Below are 15374 nucleotides of genomic sequence, written 5' to 3'. Positions count from 1 at the left end.
GAGGTGAGATATATATATATATATAAGTTTGATTTTTGGTATAAAGTTTACATTTTTATTGACAAAGTTTGTTACTTTTAATCTAATCTACTAAGATTAGAATCTCACACAGAACACAAGTCTAGAAATGGTGTAAAGGTAAACATTGTTTTTTTTTTTGCTTGGTGTAAGAAAAAAGATTTTTTTTTAAAAACAATTATTTTAAATGGGGAAGATAAAGTCTAATTATTTATGACTAAAAATAAAAAGATCTTTTGCTAAAAAAAACGCACATCTTTGATCAGAGGAGAGTGGAGCGGCGATTGTAGAATTGGAGATCGATCTCGGAGTTTGCTAGATCGCAGGGACGTTTACTGAAAGTCATGTCTTCGGATCCTGAAAAGATGATGTCCAAAGCCGACAAGATGTATGCTTTCTTCTTCCTCTTCCCCTCTCTTGACCGTAACTGTGAATGTCTCTGTACGATGATGTTAATGATCGGTGCAACTAAGAGATTCGAACTGGGTTTTTATTTGATATGACTCTGCTCTTAGGATTTGAGGTTCTCTTTTGTAACGGTGATCGATAAAACTTGTCGTGATTATGATTCGATCGAGGTTTTTGTTGGAAAGGCGATTCTAGGATCTCGTGTAGTGTTAGGAACAGATTAAGCTGAGATTTTGCTTTATGTTTAAGAAGACTCCTTTACTTTGATATATAATCAAGGAGACTGCTAATTTTTTTTAAATGAAAAAAAAAATACTTCTTTTATAGTCTTGTAAATGCAAAATGTCTTGGCTTTAAAAGTTGGATTATGAGTATGCAGTGCAAGGATTGAGAAATCATTTTGGATTGGTTTGATCCAAAATGGTGTTGTTTTTGGTTTTCACATCCTTCTAAGCATTTTTTGGTTAATTCATATTCTTCTCACAGGACAAAACTCACGCTTACTAGATGGAGTGCTGACTGGAGAGGTGCTACTGAGTTGTATGAGCAAGCAGGTTTGTAGTTTTCCTCTATGGCTGGCAGCTTCTATGTTTCGAATTTCTTTTTTTCTTCCCTTTTAATTATCCCAAAAATGTTAATCTGTGACTAGAGATGTTGTAAGCGTGGCAGGTTATTCTCATGCCCGGAATGAAAAACTGATTTTGTTCTTGTCTTTTTTACTCTTTTTCATCATACAGCAAATGGCTTTAGGGCATCAAGCAAATATGAAAGAGCTAAAGTGGCTCTCGAGAAAGCTTCGCAAGGACAAGTGATGCAGTCTTCGTATCCAAAATTACCCTTTTTGAGACTATTACTATATGCTGCTAATTATTTTTGCTGTATGCACACATCATTCTATTTAGTGTGATCCTTGATATGAATTAGTCCCTGGGATGCTGCAAAGCATATGGAGTCTGCTGCTGCCCTAGCACAGAAGCTAAGTATTTGGAACGAAGTTGCTGATTTTTATAGGAAGGCGTCTGAGCTGTATGTTGAGTGTGGAAGGGCACAACCCGCATCAGATGCTCTTGGAAAGGCTGCTCGGTAATCTTTTATGTTGACCTTTTAATAAATTTCTCGAGCTTGCTCCTACTTTTTGTTTGTTTGATCTTCGATAATTTTTATTCTTCAGTGCTTTGGAAGAGGTCAAACCTGAAGATGCCATCCAACTATACACCGATGCTTGTGAAATCCTTGAAGAAGATGGGAGGGACCAGATGGCCTTTGACCTGTACCGTGCTTGTGCTAGTGTTTACATAAAGCTCGAGAAGTAAGTTTTTCCTTAACTCAAAATACATGTTAAAGTTTCATTGCACGTGGATATACTTTCTGTGCTTTAGATAATAGCGGTATCAATGAATGTTTTTCTCCATCTATCTGATACAGAAACTGATTCACTTACAATTTTAAAATTGTAGGTTCACAGATGCAGCAACCTTTTTCTTAAGATTGGGTGTAGCGGCTGACAAGTGCGACGCCACAAATAGCCAGTGTAAGGTATGAGCATAGGGTGATCTGGTTTCATCTTTTTCAACTCCATTGCACTCTGATTAGTTTGAGTTAACTGTTTTGCTCTTTATTTCAGGCATATCTTAGTGCAATCATTGTATATCTGTATGGCCATGACCTGAAGCAGGCTGAAAAATGCTACAACGATTGTTCTCAGTGAGTATACTCTTCTCTCTTTATGTAGCCACTTGGTAGTTCGATGGCTAGTAATATATGGACCATGTGTGTGTTGAAGCAAACAAGAAACGCAAACAGTTTAGTGAATTTTGGAAATGTGATAGCTGTTCGGCTGTTCCGTATCTGAAAATTACTTTCCTTGTTGTGTGTAGGATTGATGCTTTTCTGAAAAGTGATCAGAACCGAACTGCTAGCAGACTGCTCACAGCCTATAATGAAGGTGACATCGAAGAAATCAAGAAAGTAGCGTGTTCAAGCACCGTCTCCAATTTGGATCATGCGGTAATTCATTGAAATGATCTGCTTAATCCTAATACTGTCTCTCTCTAGGGTTGGATTTTTTTATTCATTTCTTGGTTATTGTTAAACCAGAAGAATGTAGAAAGTTTTCATTAAACAATCGAGATTTAACATAGAGAAGTATTTGCGTGCAGGTCATCAAGCTGGCGAGAAAGCTACCCACCGGAGATGTTACTGCAGTTCAGATGAATGCTGGGGATGATCTCGACGAGGATGATCTCACTTAAAGATTCTTCCTCTTTGTACAGATTCAGATTCCCTACACTTTGCTTATGCTCGAGCCTAAGTACTTGAAAGTTCTCATTTTAGTTCAAACCATTGTGTGAATGATTGACTATAAAGGCTCTGAATCATTTGTGCTTGTTTCTCCACTATAAACCCACTTGGTCTTTTGTTAAAATCTTCTGCTCATACAGGTTTAACACAGGCTGGTATATTTCTTCATTTGACAATAAATATGATACAGCTGTTACCAAATTGCATCGTCTTAGTCTACTAATCATAGAAGCATTTTTTCTTCAGTTAAAGCTGGTACAACAGATGAAATAGAGGAACAATGGTACATGAGTACATTAAATAATCCTACACCCTTTTTCTAAAGGAAGTGAAAGAACAAACAAAGTAACCCTTTTGTCTACTTTGTTTACCTCTCTAGATTTCTCTTTACTAATACAACCGAAGCCTGAACAATAACACAATCAACATCAAAGAGTGTGTGTGTGCGCCTGCTTGCTTGCTAATCATCAAGGACTTTTCTCCATCTTATCCACCAGAGAGGAGAGCTCTTCCTGGAGCTCGGTGTTGCGTGTCTCACCACATAGAAGTCCATGCATCATTGCTAGCTCTTCCGGTGTCGCCTTCTTCAACAGTCCACGCAGAAGCCTTGTGTCCCTGTCCATTGAGGGATCTGAAGCCCCTCCTCTCTCTTTATCATCATTATCCTTTTCTCCTTCCTTTGTGAGTTCAACACCAAACACTTTCGCTGTCTTTTGGTTCCAATACTCCTCCAACTGATGCTTTGGATCAAGAGCCTCAAGCGCCTGCGCACAGTGTTTTAACTTTTAGTCATGCAAACGAGTAAGGAAGATGCTCAAGGGGAATGAGACAAGAGATTAAAGACCATAGTTCTAGGGCAAGGTATGAGAAAACGAGTTGTGTTACCTGAATAACGTGCGGTGAGAGAAAGCCAAACATTTCAAGTCCAATACTCTCCAGAGCCTGTAAAGCGGTCAAGGAGCTAGCTGGCTGATCACATCTCTTGATGATTTCGAGTTTAAGCCTTTGTATCACCATTTGCCAGCACTTCTCAGCTGATACATTCGAGAAGTTCTCGCTAGGGCATTCTTCTAGTGAGACCTGAAAAAATATATAACAATAGATCAGAGCACTGTCGTCTTGAAACCACAACATGATAAGGGTACCCTACCCTGAACAGTGGACCAGCAAGCCCTGCATCCAGAACCTCTGAGATGTAGTTAGTTAGTTTTGTTGGATCAAGCACGCTTATGAACTTAACACGGCTCTTGAACCCTGTAAAACTCAATCAAAAGCAAAAAGTCTTAGAAGGGCATAAACAATGCTAAAGTAAAAAAGCTCATCTGAAAATCCTCAAATTCGTCTCACCTTTTGAGTAGATGGCTTGCTTACTGCACCACTGCTTCTTAACAACGAGAGATCCAGACTTCAAAAGCTCAACAGAGTGACTCAACCTATTGGTTGCGGCATCTGGCTCGCTACACCCTACATCTGAAACCGAATGTGGGTTTTGAGATTTAACCGCAACCTTCTTCTCATCAGACTTGGTAGTGATGCCATGTACATCTTGATCACCATCTTGTTTCAACTGAACTTCCTTATCACTTTGTAAGCCTCCAGAGCCTAACTGGAGATTGTTTTGCTGCTGTGTTTTCGATGAACCACGACTCTTTGAACAGGAGGTGCTGCTCTTGAAATCTAAGGCTTCTTTTGCGCTCTGCTGCCGTGAAGGATTCTGGTCACGGCTTATACGTGCCCAAGCTTCTATGGCATCGGGATACCCTTCTAGAGCTCTGACCAATGACCGTAACTCATCCAGTGTATGACGAAGAAGAACAAATCTATCCTTGCTTTCACATGAACAGAGATCCTTAGCGTGGGTAAGACACGCAAATCGGTTGGGGGAACACTTGCAGCTTGAAGCAGACAAATGCAAATCATAGAAGCACAAGAAGCACTCTCTTTCTCTCTTAATGTCAAAATCCCCTTCCATCTTTACCACTCTATAACTATCCCCAAGTTGGTTTAGTCTTTCTGCCTCCATCTCCACCCGCTTCTGCTTAACCTTAGCTATGTTAGTACATGCATGCATATATATGTAAGCACACGAAAAAGAAAGAGAGAAACAGAATCACCTTGACTGCCTTGGTAAGCAATCCATCCTCACTACAAACTCTTTTCCACCTCGCAATCACAGGGGTCTTCTTCCTTGTAACTGCCAGCTCCCAAAGATAATAAATAGCTTCCATGGCTGCTCCAAGAAGCAGCTTGTCATGCGACAATGAGCTCTTTCGCCGCTGCTTGCTATATCCTTCCACTGCATCCTGTCCATGAACCAGCCAATCAACTGGTGCAACATTTACTGCTTCCGCACAGTTGAAACCGCAATTAAATCCAGAGTGGTAGGCCTTGGGGAAGGTTAGAATGAACTCTCCACTGCGCTGGACAGCTCGATAGACAGGTATTCCCTGCTCTTTTAAGATGCTTGGAGATAACTGGGTGACCTATAATAAAAAAAAAAGGCGCAGAATGACATACATATTATCTTGAGCAAAACAGCTCATCTCCTAAGGAGTTCTAATTAATGAACAAAACTTGAAATGGAGATACGCTTTTTACCAGTTGATGTAGCAAGTCAGGCTGTTCTTCAAACAAATCTGGAAGAAGTTTTTTCATTGCGTTTTCAAAGGACGCAGCATGGCTTCCAGGGATCCCATACCAAACTTTTGGATCACCCGTGTGTAAGTAGTTCAAGGAATAAAGGTGATGATCTTCAACATGCTGTTTCAAACAAAGCAAGAAGCAGATGGTTAGTACATATATCCTATAACTTAACAAGAGCCTATCGTACAAGGAAAATGGTTAACTTACCCAACAAAAAGTTGAAAAGCACATTCCAACATAAAGCCATGGCACAATAACTCCTGAGATGTCGCACTTCTCAAAAGATAAAACAGATCCAGGGAGACGCGATAAATTGTTTAGGTTCCAGCCACTTGTAGAGTATTGATGTTCTTCTAAACTTTTACGAGAATCTGGTGAATACTTGGGGAAACCACTTCCAAATTTCTTCGTTTCTAAGTCAGCTCCATAGTACACCTGTCATAGGCCCAAACAAAAAGAGTAGCAACTTAGAAAAAAAATCCATGCAAAATAAAATGGTGAAATGATTCATATACCTCTACTTCATCAGTTGCTTGCTCCACTATCCTCCAATACTCACCTTCGATATCCTTAACCTTAGGTTTAAACTTCTTATTTTCAGACGCTTTGGAACCATTCTCTAACTGAAAATAAGATTCCTTAAATTCTTCATCATACTTCTGAAACTCTTCAAGTGTAAAATCTGGCCCAGTCTGGAAACCAAATTTCCCTTCAGCATCTTCAGTGGAATCATCATCATCGCTGCCTGAATCTCTTCTTCTTCTTGAGTATCCAACTTTAGAGACTCTTCCCCGTTTTCGTTTCTTGCTTTTGGGAGACTTTTGAATTGGTTCTCTGTTCTGAAGCAAGTCAATCAGCTGAATCCGAGTGGGGAACTTGGACTTCTCCCATATTTCTTTTTCCTTCAGAGGGCAGGGAGGTTTCCATGCAACGGGTGGTACAATTCTACATATGCCGAATAGTTCTGCTCTGCTGCGCAACTTCTCTATGTAAGCAAGTGGGTCTTCAAAGTCCTGAAGATGGAAGCATCAAAAGAGATAAACTCTTGAATTATTACCAAGACAGAACCAAAAACTGCAAATAGGTTTTATGAAATACCTCATTAGTGGGATAGAATATGGGAGCATCATCAACCGAAGGCCTGCAAGCTTCTAATGGATTCCATTTAGGAGATACCTCCAAAACAAAAACAAAAACAAAAACAACATCAGTCAGGAATCAGGCTAATCTATTCGTGGGAAAAAATAGATAGCAAATAAAACAAGCAAAAATAGAGTAGACTAGTAAGCTTATTATACATCCAGATGAGATTGGTAAATTCTCAAGAACCAAGTGATTAAGTTGCTAAATATCAGGCAAAACCAAACATGAGATTTGCAAAGAAGATACCGATAAGCAAGACAGAGAATTTGGACTATCAGGCTAGCACATAGCATCCATCATATCTGCCTAACTAATATTTGCTAGAACACACAGTTAACTGAAGAAAGATATTAATCATATTTGCTTACTTTAGGACTAGGAGGAGCAGAGTCAGGTTCAGGGCTCCTATCTCCTCTAATCTCTTGTTTCTCAGAATCAGGTTCAGGGCTACTATCTCCTTTAACCGATTGTTTCTCAGAATCAACCTGTATAATTACAAAAAAATTCCACATTCAGAACAGTACTACAGAAAGAAGGGAATCATCTCCCAGATGAGATCTAGCAAACATGAAAACTAGAGGTTACAAGAAGCAAAGGATAAGAAGAGAACCTCCATAGCCAAAGACTCTGCTGCAGGAGATGCAACCTTCTCCATTAACAAAAAAACAAACTAATCAGGCAGAAGTATAAGAACCGCTCTCAGAAACTCAAAACATGAGATTTGCAAAGAAAGATACTGATAAGCAAGACAAATAATTTGGTCCAAATCAGAGTTGGTTAGAATCAAGCTATAAAGCCTGTGTAGCAAACACATAGCATCCATCACATTTTACAAACCAATACTTGCTAGAAACACAGTTGCTTACTTTGGGACTAGGAGGAGTAGAGTCAGGCCCAGGGCTACTACTATCTCTTTTAATCGATTGTTTCTCAGAATCAACCTGTGTAAATTTCAAAAAAAAAAACACATTCAGAAACTGCAACAGTTCTAAAGAAAGAGGGAACCTTATCTCCCAAATTAAATCTAGCAAACATGAAGAAGCAAATGATAAGAAGACAAACCTCCATAGCCTTAGACTCTGCGGCTGGAGATGCAGAACTCTCCATTAACAGTTGGGGTTAACAAAGACCCAAACTTTATACCCTAAACAAAAGAAAAGATCTGTTTAAAAACAAAACCCTCCTTCAAAACCCTAGAAACCCAGAAAGCATAAAGCTTTTGTCTAAAAGAGAAACAAGGCAAAAACAGAATCTGAGAGTAAGCCCAGTTACAAGTATAGCTCAAAGGATCGAACTTTACACAAACCCAACTCAATTACTCACGCAATTAACCGCTGATCTGGTTTTTAAAAACGTACTCTCTACTCAAAAAAAGAGTAACAAAGAATCTTTAAAAGCAAAAGATCTACTACGGCCATTAAAAGGAGGAAGATGAGAGTGTACCTTCTCGAAGGGGCCAAGAATCCGAACAAGTTTATCTATCTCAAGACTGACAAGTTGAGTTGAAATTGTTTTTTGTAACGTTTATATCTCAATTATCTGTGAAAATAATAAAAAGAGGGTTTTGTTTTTCTTTTTCTTTTTTTTTCCTTCTTTTAGAAAAGAGAAAATAAATAGAGCAGAGTTTTTTTAGGGCAACCATGACCAAAAGAGCTATCTTGGAGTCTGGTCTAAGAAATATTATTATATATTATTATAAAGAGTTAAAAAGAAGCAGCGATTATGTAATAACCATTAACCACAAAAAAAAAAAACGATCTTGTAAGTTGTGGAAGCTCTCTATTACATCAGAGCACCTCCGTCCATAGGAACCCCTTATGGGTTCTTTAGATTAATTTAAGAGTTAATAAGATGATTTGAAAGCTTAAGAACCTTGGTTAGTGGTAATTTTTTTTTTTTAAATAGAATGATTTAAAATAAAAACATACATAAAAATTTTAATAAAAATTACATAAAAACATATTAAAAATACAAATAAAAACCATAAACGAGAAAAAACCGATTAGTCGAAATCGGGTATTCCAAATTTTTGCCAAATGTTCTCAACTAAATCAGCTTTCAATTGTTGATGTATCTTGGGAAACCAACTCACCATTACATTAGACTGTAACACATCTTTGCAAGAGTCACTGTTAATAACAATAACTCAAAACATTTTGCTTTTAGTTTCTATAGTTATTGAACCTTTATAAAGGTTTGTAAAGGTTTGTGAACTTTACAGGAAAGGCGGTGTGTGCTGAAACTCAGCGGTTAAAGTGGCTACAACCAAGGTATTTGTCTCATTGTTCAGTGACATTACAATGGCTGCAGCTAAAGTAGCCATGAATTCATACATTCTTAGCCCCCAAGAGTAGTTTCCAGCTCTTTGTGGTCTAACCCGCTAGCTAACAGGATCTTCTCACAAGCCACTGTTGTGCATTGAGTTATCAAGAGGATCTGTGTGTCAAATGTATACAGAGTATTTACTTAGAGCGTATTGATTCCAAGATATGCTTTAAGAGCAGTGTTAACTAATCTACCAAAAGGTAAAGATCAGTTTCTGTGAGCAACACTGCTTAATCCACAGAAGAAACAGATTTCAAACTCAAATCTTAATGTTTGGCTGGTGTATCAGATTATAGTAATACATACATTAACAATGCCACAAATGGTCAATGGAGTCTACAAACAGGAATGACAGATTACTGAACCAAAAAACCTTTATGTTCATCAACTTTTTTTTTAACAACAAAAAAAAAGTGTTCATCAACAGTATGTAATATGCACAAACCAGAAGCAGGGATAGACGGAACCAATTTTGATCTTTCAGATCAAATGATTCTTTAAAAGTTATTTTTGGCCTGTTGTCACTCCAACCACAACGTTGCTCACCTGCAATTTATGTATATGTGTTTCAGTCACTTTGCAAAAGCCTCTTCTAATGAGTAACTAAGCTACATGATAAGATAGTAATACTCACCAACTTTCCACTTTCATTAACTGACATTGGGTTCTCTACGACGACAGTTTGTGTCTGAGACGGTGGTGTTGACTGCTAGAGAAGATGAAGAGAGTAAGTAAGTAGCCAGTTCCATAAGAATCTAAAGAGTTACTTGATAAACTCACAGTGGATGTAGAGGGCATTGTCCCGGGAGCAGCTGTTCCATTTGGCCGGTTACTTGCGAGAGGCACCCTTCCATTGCTCATCTGCGGATTAAGAAAACTAGTAAAGATCTTCTGTACACTTAACCATGGAGAAGTGAAAGGAGTACTCACGTTAACGTTAGTAACAAACTGGCAAACAGCGCATTTAACAGATGATGCACCGTAAGGGTACATGAGTGTCGTCCGGCAGTTCCCACAGTTGATATGCGCAACCTGATTGGACGGTGGGGGTCCTGTTGATTTCATAAGAAGTCAATCACAGTTTCAAGAGACAAACTAACAATAAATAGAAAGACAATCATACATCCAAAAGGCAACAACTTAAAGGCAAGAATCTAACGGTAGATCATCGAACAAAGCGGTTATGTAGGCCACATGTATCATCTAAAGGCTTCATCTACTTTTACAAATCCTAAACTCCACATAACATGTTGGGGAAAAGTGGAAAAGAAGTTATGAAAGCATTACAAAAGAACAATGCTGATGAAACAAAGACAAGATTGTAGATATTTATATATTACCTGGGACAAGGTTCACAGTCTGACAACACGAGCATCTTACACTACTAGCCCCACGCGTGTACATAAGCATAGTTCGACAACCACCACATACAATGTGAGCCATGTCCATCCCTGCATGAGCTGTGTTAAGACTTTAGAACTCAATATTGCAAAGCGTATATCTCAAACAAAAGCTGCAAATGATAAAATGTAGATATAGTGATACCATGATGAGGAGGAGGAGGAGGAGGAGGATGAGGATGAAGGGGGACCATGTTGACAATGTGACATAACGCACAACGGACATTGGTTGCTCCTCTGGGATACATCAATGTATTTCTACAGCCATGACACACCAGCTGGTCCTGCATATCTGCTTAGGTTTTATCCAATAGGAATCAATCACCAATTTGCAAACAAAGACAGAACAAAACCGCTTTTAACATTTCTCAAAAACTCAATCTAACCAATACTTTATGCATGTGTCATTGCATCGAAAGCAAGAAACACAACAAAAAGGATTCACCTGATTTCTCCAAAGGGGATGATGCGAAGAAGAAAAGGAGATGGCTTTTCGAAACCCAAATCCAATTCAAAGCCAAAAAGCTCCTGCATCCATCATCAAATCATGAGTTTTTGTATGAAATTGAAGAGTACAGTGCTGCTGGGATTACAAATTCAAGGAAAATTTGGAAAAAAAAGTTCTGATCTTGATCATACCGATTGGGAAGATGGGGAAGAGGGGATCCGATTTCAGAACCGGAAAACTCTAAAGAGCAGATATGTAAAGAGGCCAATCCAAATTGAGAAATGGACAATAGATTTCGATTTTATCTCTGTTTTTTTTTTTTTTTTCCTTTTTGTTTAATCCATCTTTTTATTATTATTAGTTTATTATTATGACAGAGCTTGAGATCAAAAAGCAAGGTCTGTCTGAAGTCAATAATAATAAGATGCGGTCTTAACACGCGCTTCTGATTGTTTCCAAACGGCGGTTCAAACGTAGCCATCAGCTTCTGTTTAGCTAAAGTATAGATCCCGATTGATGGTCATGGCTTACGTCAATTAATTGAAGTGTTTGAATGGTCTAGTTTTTTTTTTTGAAAATTCAATGCAAGGAATTTCACCGATTGTCCCACACCCTTTATAACAACTGAATCTAGACCGGTCCTGCAGAACACCGATCCCAATTCCTCACCTATAAACCCTAAATTGTTTTTAGGTAAGTTGTTGATGCGCTTGGCGTTCTTCGAACTCAAGATTTCATCATCTAACAATCTTTTCACAGGACTCGAGAGAACTAAGAGGTTGGGATCGGCGCTCTATAGAGCCAACCTGAAACCCACGGAACGAGTTGTTACAGTTTATGTTGCTTTCGTACACTCCAGAAAGACAAGAAAAACAAGGAAATACAAAGTTTACTTTAGGAGTTAGAACCAGTTTTGGATCAGACTAGATCAATTTTTTTGGGTTCAATCTGAACATATATGTGTAGTAATCAACATTCCAGACTTTAGATTAAAGAGGACACTAAGATATAAGGAGTTAGTGACCTACTTAAATAATGTATTTAAACACAATAATAATATACACTGTCTCTGTAGGTGAAGAGTTCATAAATTTCTACACTTTGGTTTTTATAGTGTAAATGTATATAGGTTATGGTGGATCCAGATGCACCAACTGCCAACTCTAAGCAAGCCTCACCTGCAAGAATATCTTCACTGGTTTGTATCATCTCTCTTCATTTCATTGAACTTTACTTAAGAGATAGACAAAGCCTCTCGCACTGAAGTACAAATGTTTATTCAAAATAATGGTAAGCTTATTATTTTTAGTCTTATTCTAATATCATATCATTATTCATTACAGAAAAAAAAAATTGTAATGAACAAACCAACGATCGAGATTGGAGGTGAAGATTTCAGAAATTTCTACGCCTTGGTTCTTATAGTGTAAAATGTATAGGTTATGAACTTATGGTGGATCCAGATGCATCAAGTGCCAACTCTAATCAACCCTCACCTGCAAGAATATCTCTACTGGTTTGATCATCTCTCTTCATTTCATTGAATAAAGCCTCTCATACTGAAAAGTACAAATGTTTATTCAAAATAATGTTAAAGCTTATTTTTTAAAATCTCATTCTAATATCATATCATTATTCATTACAGAAAAAATTGTAATCCATGTTTAGCAAACAAACAGAAGATGGTAATCCATCTCTTTGGAAAACAAACTTTGATTTAAATATTTTTAATATTTTTGTTTCTTTCAAAACTCCCTGAAAATCTATGGATCACTTAAAATAACAACTGCAAGATTTGATTTTTAACCATTTGAATCTTTTTAAACTTTTAAAAATTTATAAAATTTTTGGGCTTAGTCAAATAAATTTTTAAAATCATTGATCAAGCCCTCCTAAGAGGGATTTTCATTTTCTAGTGTAACGGTCGAGTTCCAATCCATAGAGTACCGTTGCGTTTATGACTAGAAGAACACTTTTATACTCTTTTTCTTTTGTTCAAAAAAAAAACATTTATACTAAGAAAAAAGAAAGATCAACTTCACTTCCATCTAGAACGTAATTAGGGTTTTGTGTCACTGTTGCGACTGCCATGAACATTTTCAAGAAGAAGACCACTCCTAAAGGTAAAAGCTTTGATCTTCCTTCTTTTTTGGAATTTCGGATCCTGATGGTGAACTGATCTGCCACCTATAAACTCTCGTAATGGCCTTTTATTATATTCTTACTTTGAACTTGACTGTGTTGTCTATAACAAATTAACAACATAGTTCTAGATTAGTTTTTAAAAGCTGTTACCTTTATCATTTGAGCAGTGAATCTGACATTATTGTAATATTCTAATTTGATCCAATTCTGCTTTGATTCTATTGAAGTATCGTTTCCCTTATGCAGATGCCACTACAAGAAAACACACCGAATTCCGACGGAGTTTCCGACGGACACCAAGGTCGTCGGACATTTGTGACGGAATACTGACAAATTTCCGACGAAATTCCGACGACATACGGTTCGTCGGAATTTTCCGACGACTTTTCGACGACATTCTGATAAAAAATGTAACCGTTGTAGTCGTCGGAAGTTCGTCGGTATATTCCGACGAATTTCCGACGACATTCCGATTAACAGCAAAGTCGTCGGAATTCCGTCGGTATTTTCCGACGGAATTCCGACGAACCATGTGACCGTTGCCGACAAATATATATGACCGTTGTATAGCCGTTTGGGATTGGACAATTCCGACGGAATTCCGACGGACTGCTTTACATCCGTCGGAATTTCGTCGGAAAGTCGTCGGAGGTCCGTAAGCAATTTCCTATAAGTACAACCCCTCCTCATTCAACTCATTCACACTTCATTCTCTCTTCATTCTCTTTAGTCATAACAATTCCGTGAAAATCATGTCTTCAGAAGTTTATTATCGTTCGTGGATGGATAAACCTCATTTGGATCCGAACACCAATTTGCTTACGGAAGAATACGTTCAAGGGATTGGAGAATTCATGAGGCTTGTTCAACAGCAACCGGATGCAAAAAGTGGTATGTTAAGATGTCCCTGCTCTTCTTGCAATAATAATAAGGTTATAAAAGAATTTGATGTTTGGACTCATTTGTATATGAAAGGGTTTTCACGTAATTATAAAGTTTTGTACTATCATATTCATAACCAGTTTCCCCATGAAGGTACCAAACTTTATAATTACGTGAAAACCCTTTCATATACAAATGAGTCCAAACATCAAATTCTTTTATAACCTTATTATTATTGCAAGAAGAGCAGGGACATCTTAACATACCACTTTTTGCATCCGGCTGCTGTTGAACAAGCCTCATGAATTCTCCAATCCCTTGAACGTATTCTTCCGTAAGCAAATTGGTGTTCGGATCCAAATGAGGTTTATCCATCCACGAACGATAATAAACTTCTGAAGACATGATTTTCACGGAATTGTTATGACTAAAGAGAATGAAGAGAGAATGAAGTGTGAATGAGTTGAATGAAGAGGGGTTATATTTATAGGAAATTGCTTACGGACCTCCGACGACTTTCCGACGAAATTCCGACGGATATAAAGAAGTCCGTCGGAATTCCGTCGGAATTGTCCAATCCCAAACGGCTATACAACGGTCATATGTATTTGTCGGCAACGGTCACATGGTTCGTCGGAATTCCGTCGGAAAATACCGACGGAATTCCGACGAACTATGTGACCGTTGCCGACAAATATATATGACCGTTGTATAGCCGTTTGAGATTGGACAATACCGACGGAATTCCGACGGACTGCTTTACATCCATCGGAATTCCGTCGGAAAGTCGTCGGAGGTCCGTAAGCAATTTCCTATAAATACAACCCCTCCTCATTCAACTCATTCACACTTCATTCTCTCTTCATTCTCTTTAGTCATAACAATTCCGTGAAAATCATGTCTTCAGAAGTTTATTATCGTTCGTGGATGGATAAACCTCATTTGGATCCGAACACCAATTTGCTTACGGAAGAATACGTTCAAGGGATTGGAGAATTCATGAGGCTTGTTCAACAGCAACCGGATGCAAAAAGTGGTATGTTAAGATGTCCCTGCTCTTCTTGCAATAATAATAAGGTTATAAAAGAATTTGATGTTTGGACTCATTTGTATATGAAAGGGTTTTCACGTAATTATAAAGTTTGGTACCTTCATGGGGAAACTGGTTATGAATATGGTAGTACTAGCGAACCTCAGCCTGTTAGTGAACCTCAGCCTGATATTAGGTTAGAAGAATCTAGAACAGATATAGATTATGGTGTAGGTACTGAGCAGATGGTACATGATCATTATAGAGGGGAAGAACCAAACCCCGAGTCTAGGAGATTTTTTGACATGTTGGATGCAGGAAAACAACCTTTGTATCAAAATTGTAGAGATGGTCATTCAGTCTTATCATCTGCAACTAGATTAATGGGTATTAAGACAGACTATAATTTGGCTGAAGAATGTATGGATGCGATTACTGATTTTGTCAAAGGTATTCTACCTGAGGATAACCTTGCACCGGGTTCATACTACGAGGTTCAGAAACTTGTTGCAGGTCTTCAACTACCGTATGAAGTGATAGATGTATGTATTGACAACTGCATGATCTACTAGAGAGCGGATGAGACACGGAATATATGCAAATTTTGTGGGAAACCTCGTTATCAGGACAC

The 15374-nt window shown here is 38.1% G+C and overlaps 4 protein-coding genes across 8 annotated transcripts in view; 2 read left to right on the top strand and 2 right to left on the bottom strand.

Moving 5' to 3' along the window:
* The first annotated feature begins 237 nt into the window (after window positions 1-237).
* LOC106306068 (gamma-soluble NSF attachment protein) lies at window positions 238-2815 on the top strand. Its single transcript, XM_013742535.1, has 9 exons — window positions 238-406; window positions 913-980; window positions 1164-1248; window positions 1351-1509; window positions 1598-1735; window positions 1884-1962; window positions 2051-2130; window positions 2304-2433; window positions 2586-2815. The coding sequence occupies exons 1-9, from the start codon at window positions 363-365 to the stop codon at window positions 2676-2678; spliced, it is 876 nt and encodes a 291-aa protein (XP_013597989.1). The 5' UTR covers window positions 238-362; the 3' UTR covers window positions 2679-2815.
* A 105-nt stretch (window positions 2816-2920) lies between these two features.
* Window positions 2921-8056, bottom strand: LOC106306056 (probable lysine-specific demethylase JMJ14). Of its 2 annotated transcripts, none has more exons than XM_013742516.1 (14): window positions 7957-8056; window positions 7576-7657; window positions 7380-7454; window positions 7124-7162; window positions 6882-6998; window positions 6469-6546; window positions 5886-6383; window positions 5578-5805; window positions 5326-5487; window positions 4842-5210; window positions 4075-4762; window positions 3878-3981; window positions 3613-3807; window positions 2921-3491 (listed from the first exon to the last, which is right to left on the bottom strand). In XM_013742516.1, exons 2-14 carry the CDS (start codon window positions 7618-7620, stop codon window positions 3195-3197), a joined length of 2895 nt encoding a protein of 964 aa, XP_013597970.1. In that variant the 5' UTR covers window positions 7621-7657; window positions 7957-8056; the 3' UTR covers window positions 2921-3194. The 2 variants fall into 2 exon arrangements, with proteins under 2 accessions (XP_013597970.1, XP_013597979.1); XM_013742525.1 differs by having other exon boundaries at window positions 7124-7159.
* A 1016-nt stretch (window positions 8057-9072) lies between these two features.
* LOC106341630 (protein LSD1) lies at window positions 9073-11046 on the bottom strand. 4 transcript variants are annotated; one of them, XM_013780357.1, is made up of 8 exons: window positions 10878-11046; window positions 10684-10766; window positions 10384-10530; window positions 10179-10298; window positions 9769-9890; window positions 9619-9699; window positions 9473-9547; window positions 9073-9384 (listed from the first exon to the last, which is right to left on the bottom strand). In XM_013780357.1, the coding sequence occupies exons 3-8, from the start codon at window positions 10526-10528 to the stop codon at window positions 9343-9345; spliced, it is 585 nt and encodes a 194-aa protein (XP_013635811.1). In that variant the 5' UTR covers window positions 10529-10530; window positions 10684-10766; window positions 10878-11046; the 3' UTR covers window positions 9073-9342. The 4 variants fall into 4 exon arrangements, with proteins under 4 accessions (XP_013635811.1, XP_013635816.1, XP_013635803.1 ...); XM_013780362.1 differs by having other exon boundaries at window positions 9473-9544; XM_013780349.1 differs by having other exon boundaries at window positions 10179-10289.
* A 1675-nt stretch (window positions 11047-12721) lies between these two features.
* Window positions 12722-15374, top strand: part of LOC106297546 (vacuolar protein sorting-associated protein 2 homolog 2-like) — an 8220-nt gene continuing 5567 nt past the window's right edge. The window contains exon 1 of the mRNA XM_013733766.1: window positions 12722-12811. Within this exon, the coding sequence (XP_013589220.1) occupies window positions 12776-12811 (36 nt within the window). The 5' untranslated portion in view covers window positions 12722-12775. The remainder of the gene's footprint in view (window positions 12812-15374) is intronic.

This window comes from Brassica oleracea, chromosome C1, assembly GCF_000695525.1.
Source record: "Brassica oleracea var. oleracea cultivar TO1000 chromosome C1, BOL, whole genome shotgun sequence".
Lineage (NCBI taxonomy): Eukaryota > Viridiplantae > Streptophyta > Magnoliopsida > Brassicales > Brassicaceae > Brassica > Brassica oleracea.
This window is presented reverse-complemented; position numbering and strand designations above follow the sequence as displayed.

Bases quoted from the DNA above. Each gene is read 5' to 3' on its own strand.
- LOC106306068 (XM_013742535.1), top strand. From the start codon at position 363: ATGTCTTCGGATCCTGAAAAGATGATGTCCAAAGCCGACAAGAT. The intron at 2,131-2,303 runs GTGAGTATACTC...TGTTGTGTGTAG, and splicing joins TGCTACAACGATTGTTCTCA to GATTGATGCTTTTCTGAAAA. The intron at 2,434-2,585 runs GTAATTCATTGA...ATTTGCGTGCAG, and splicing joins TCTCCAATTTGGATCATGCG to GTCATCAAGCTGGCGAGAAA.
- LOC106306056 (XM_013742516.1), bottom strand. From the start codon at position 7,620: ATGGAGAGTTCTGCATCTCCAGCCGCAGAGTCTAAGGCTATGGAG. The intron at 7,163-7,379 runs GTAAGCAACTGT...TTGTTAATGGAG, and splicing joins CTACTCCTCCTAGTCCCAAA to AAGGTTGCATCTCCTGCAGC. The intron at 6,547-6,881 runs GTAAGCAAATAT...TTTGTTTTGGAG, and splicing joins CTGCTCCTCCTAGTCCTAAA to GTATCTCCTAAATGGAATCC.
- LOC106341630 (XM_013780357.1), bottom strand. From the start codon at position 10,528: ATGCAGGACCAGCTGGTGTGTCATGGCTGTAGAAATACATTGATGTAT. The intron at 10,299-10,383 runs GTATCACTATAT...GTCTTAACACAG, and splicing joins TCCTCCTCCTCCTCATCATG to CTCATGCAGGGATGGACATG. The intron at 9,385-9,472 runs GTGAGTATTACT...CATAAATTGCAG, and splicing joins TTAATGAAAGTGGAAAGTTG to GTGAGCAACGTTGTGGTTGG.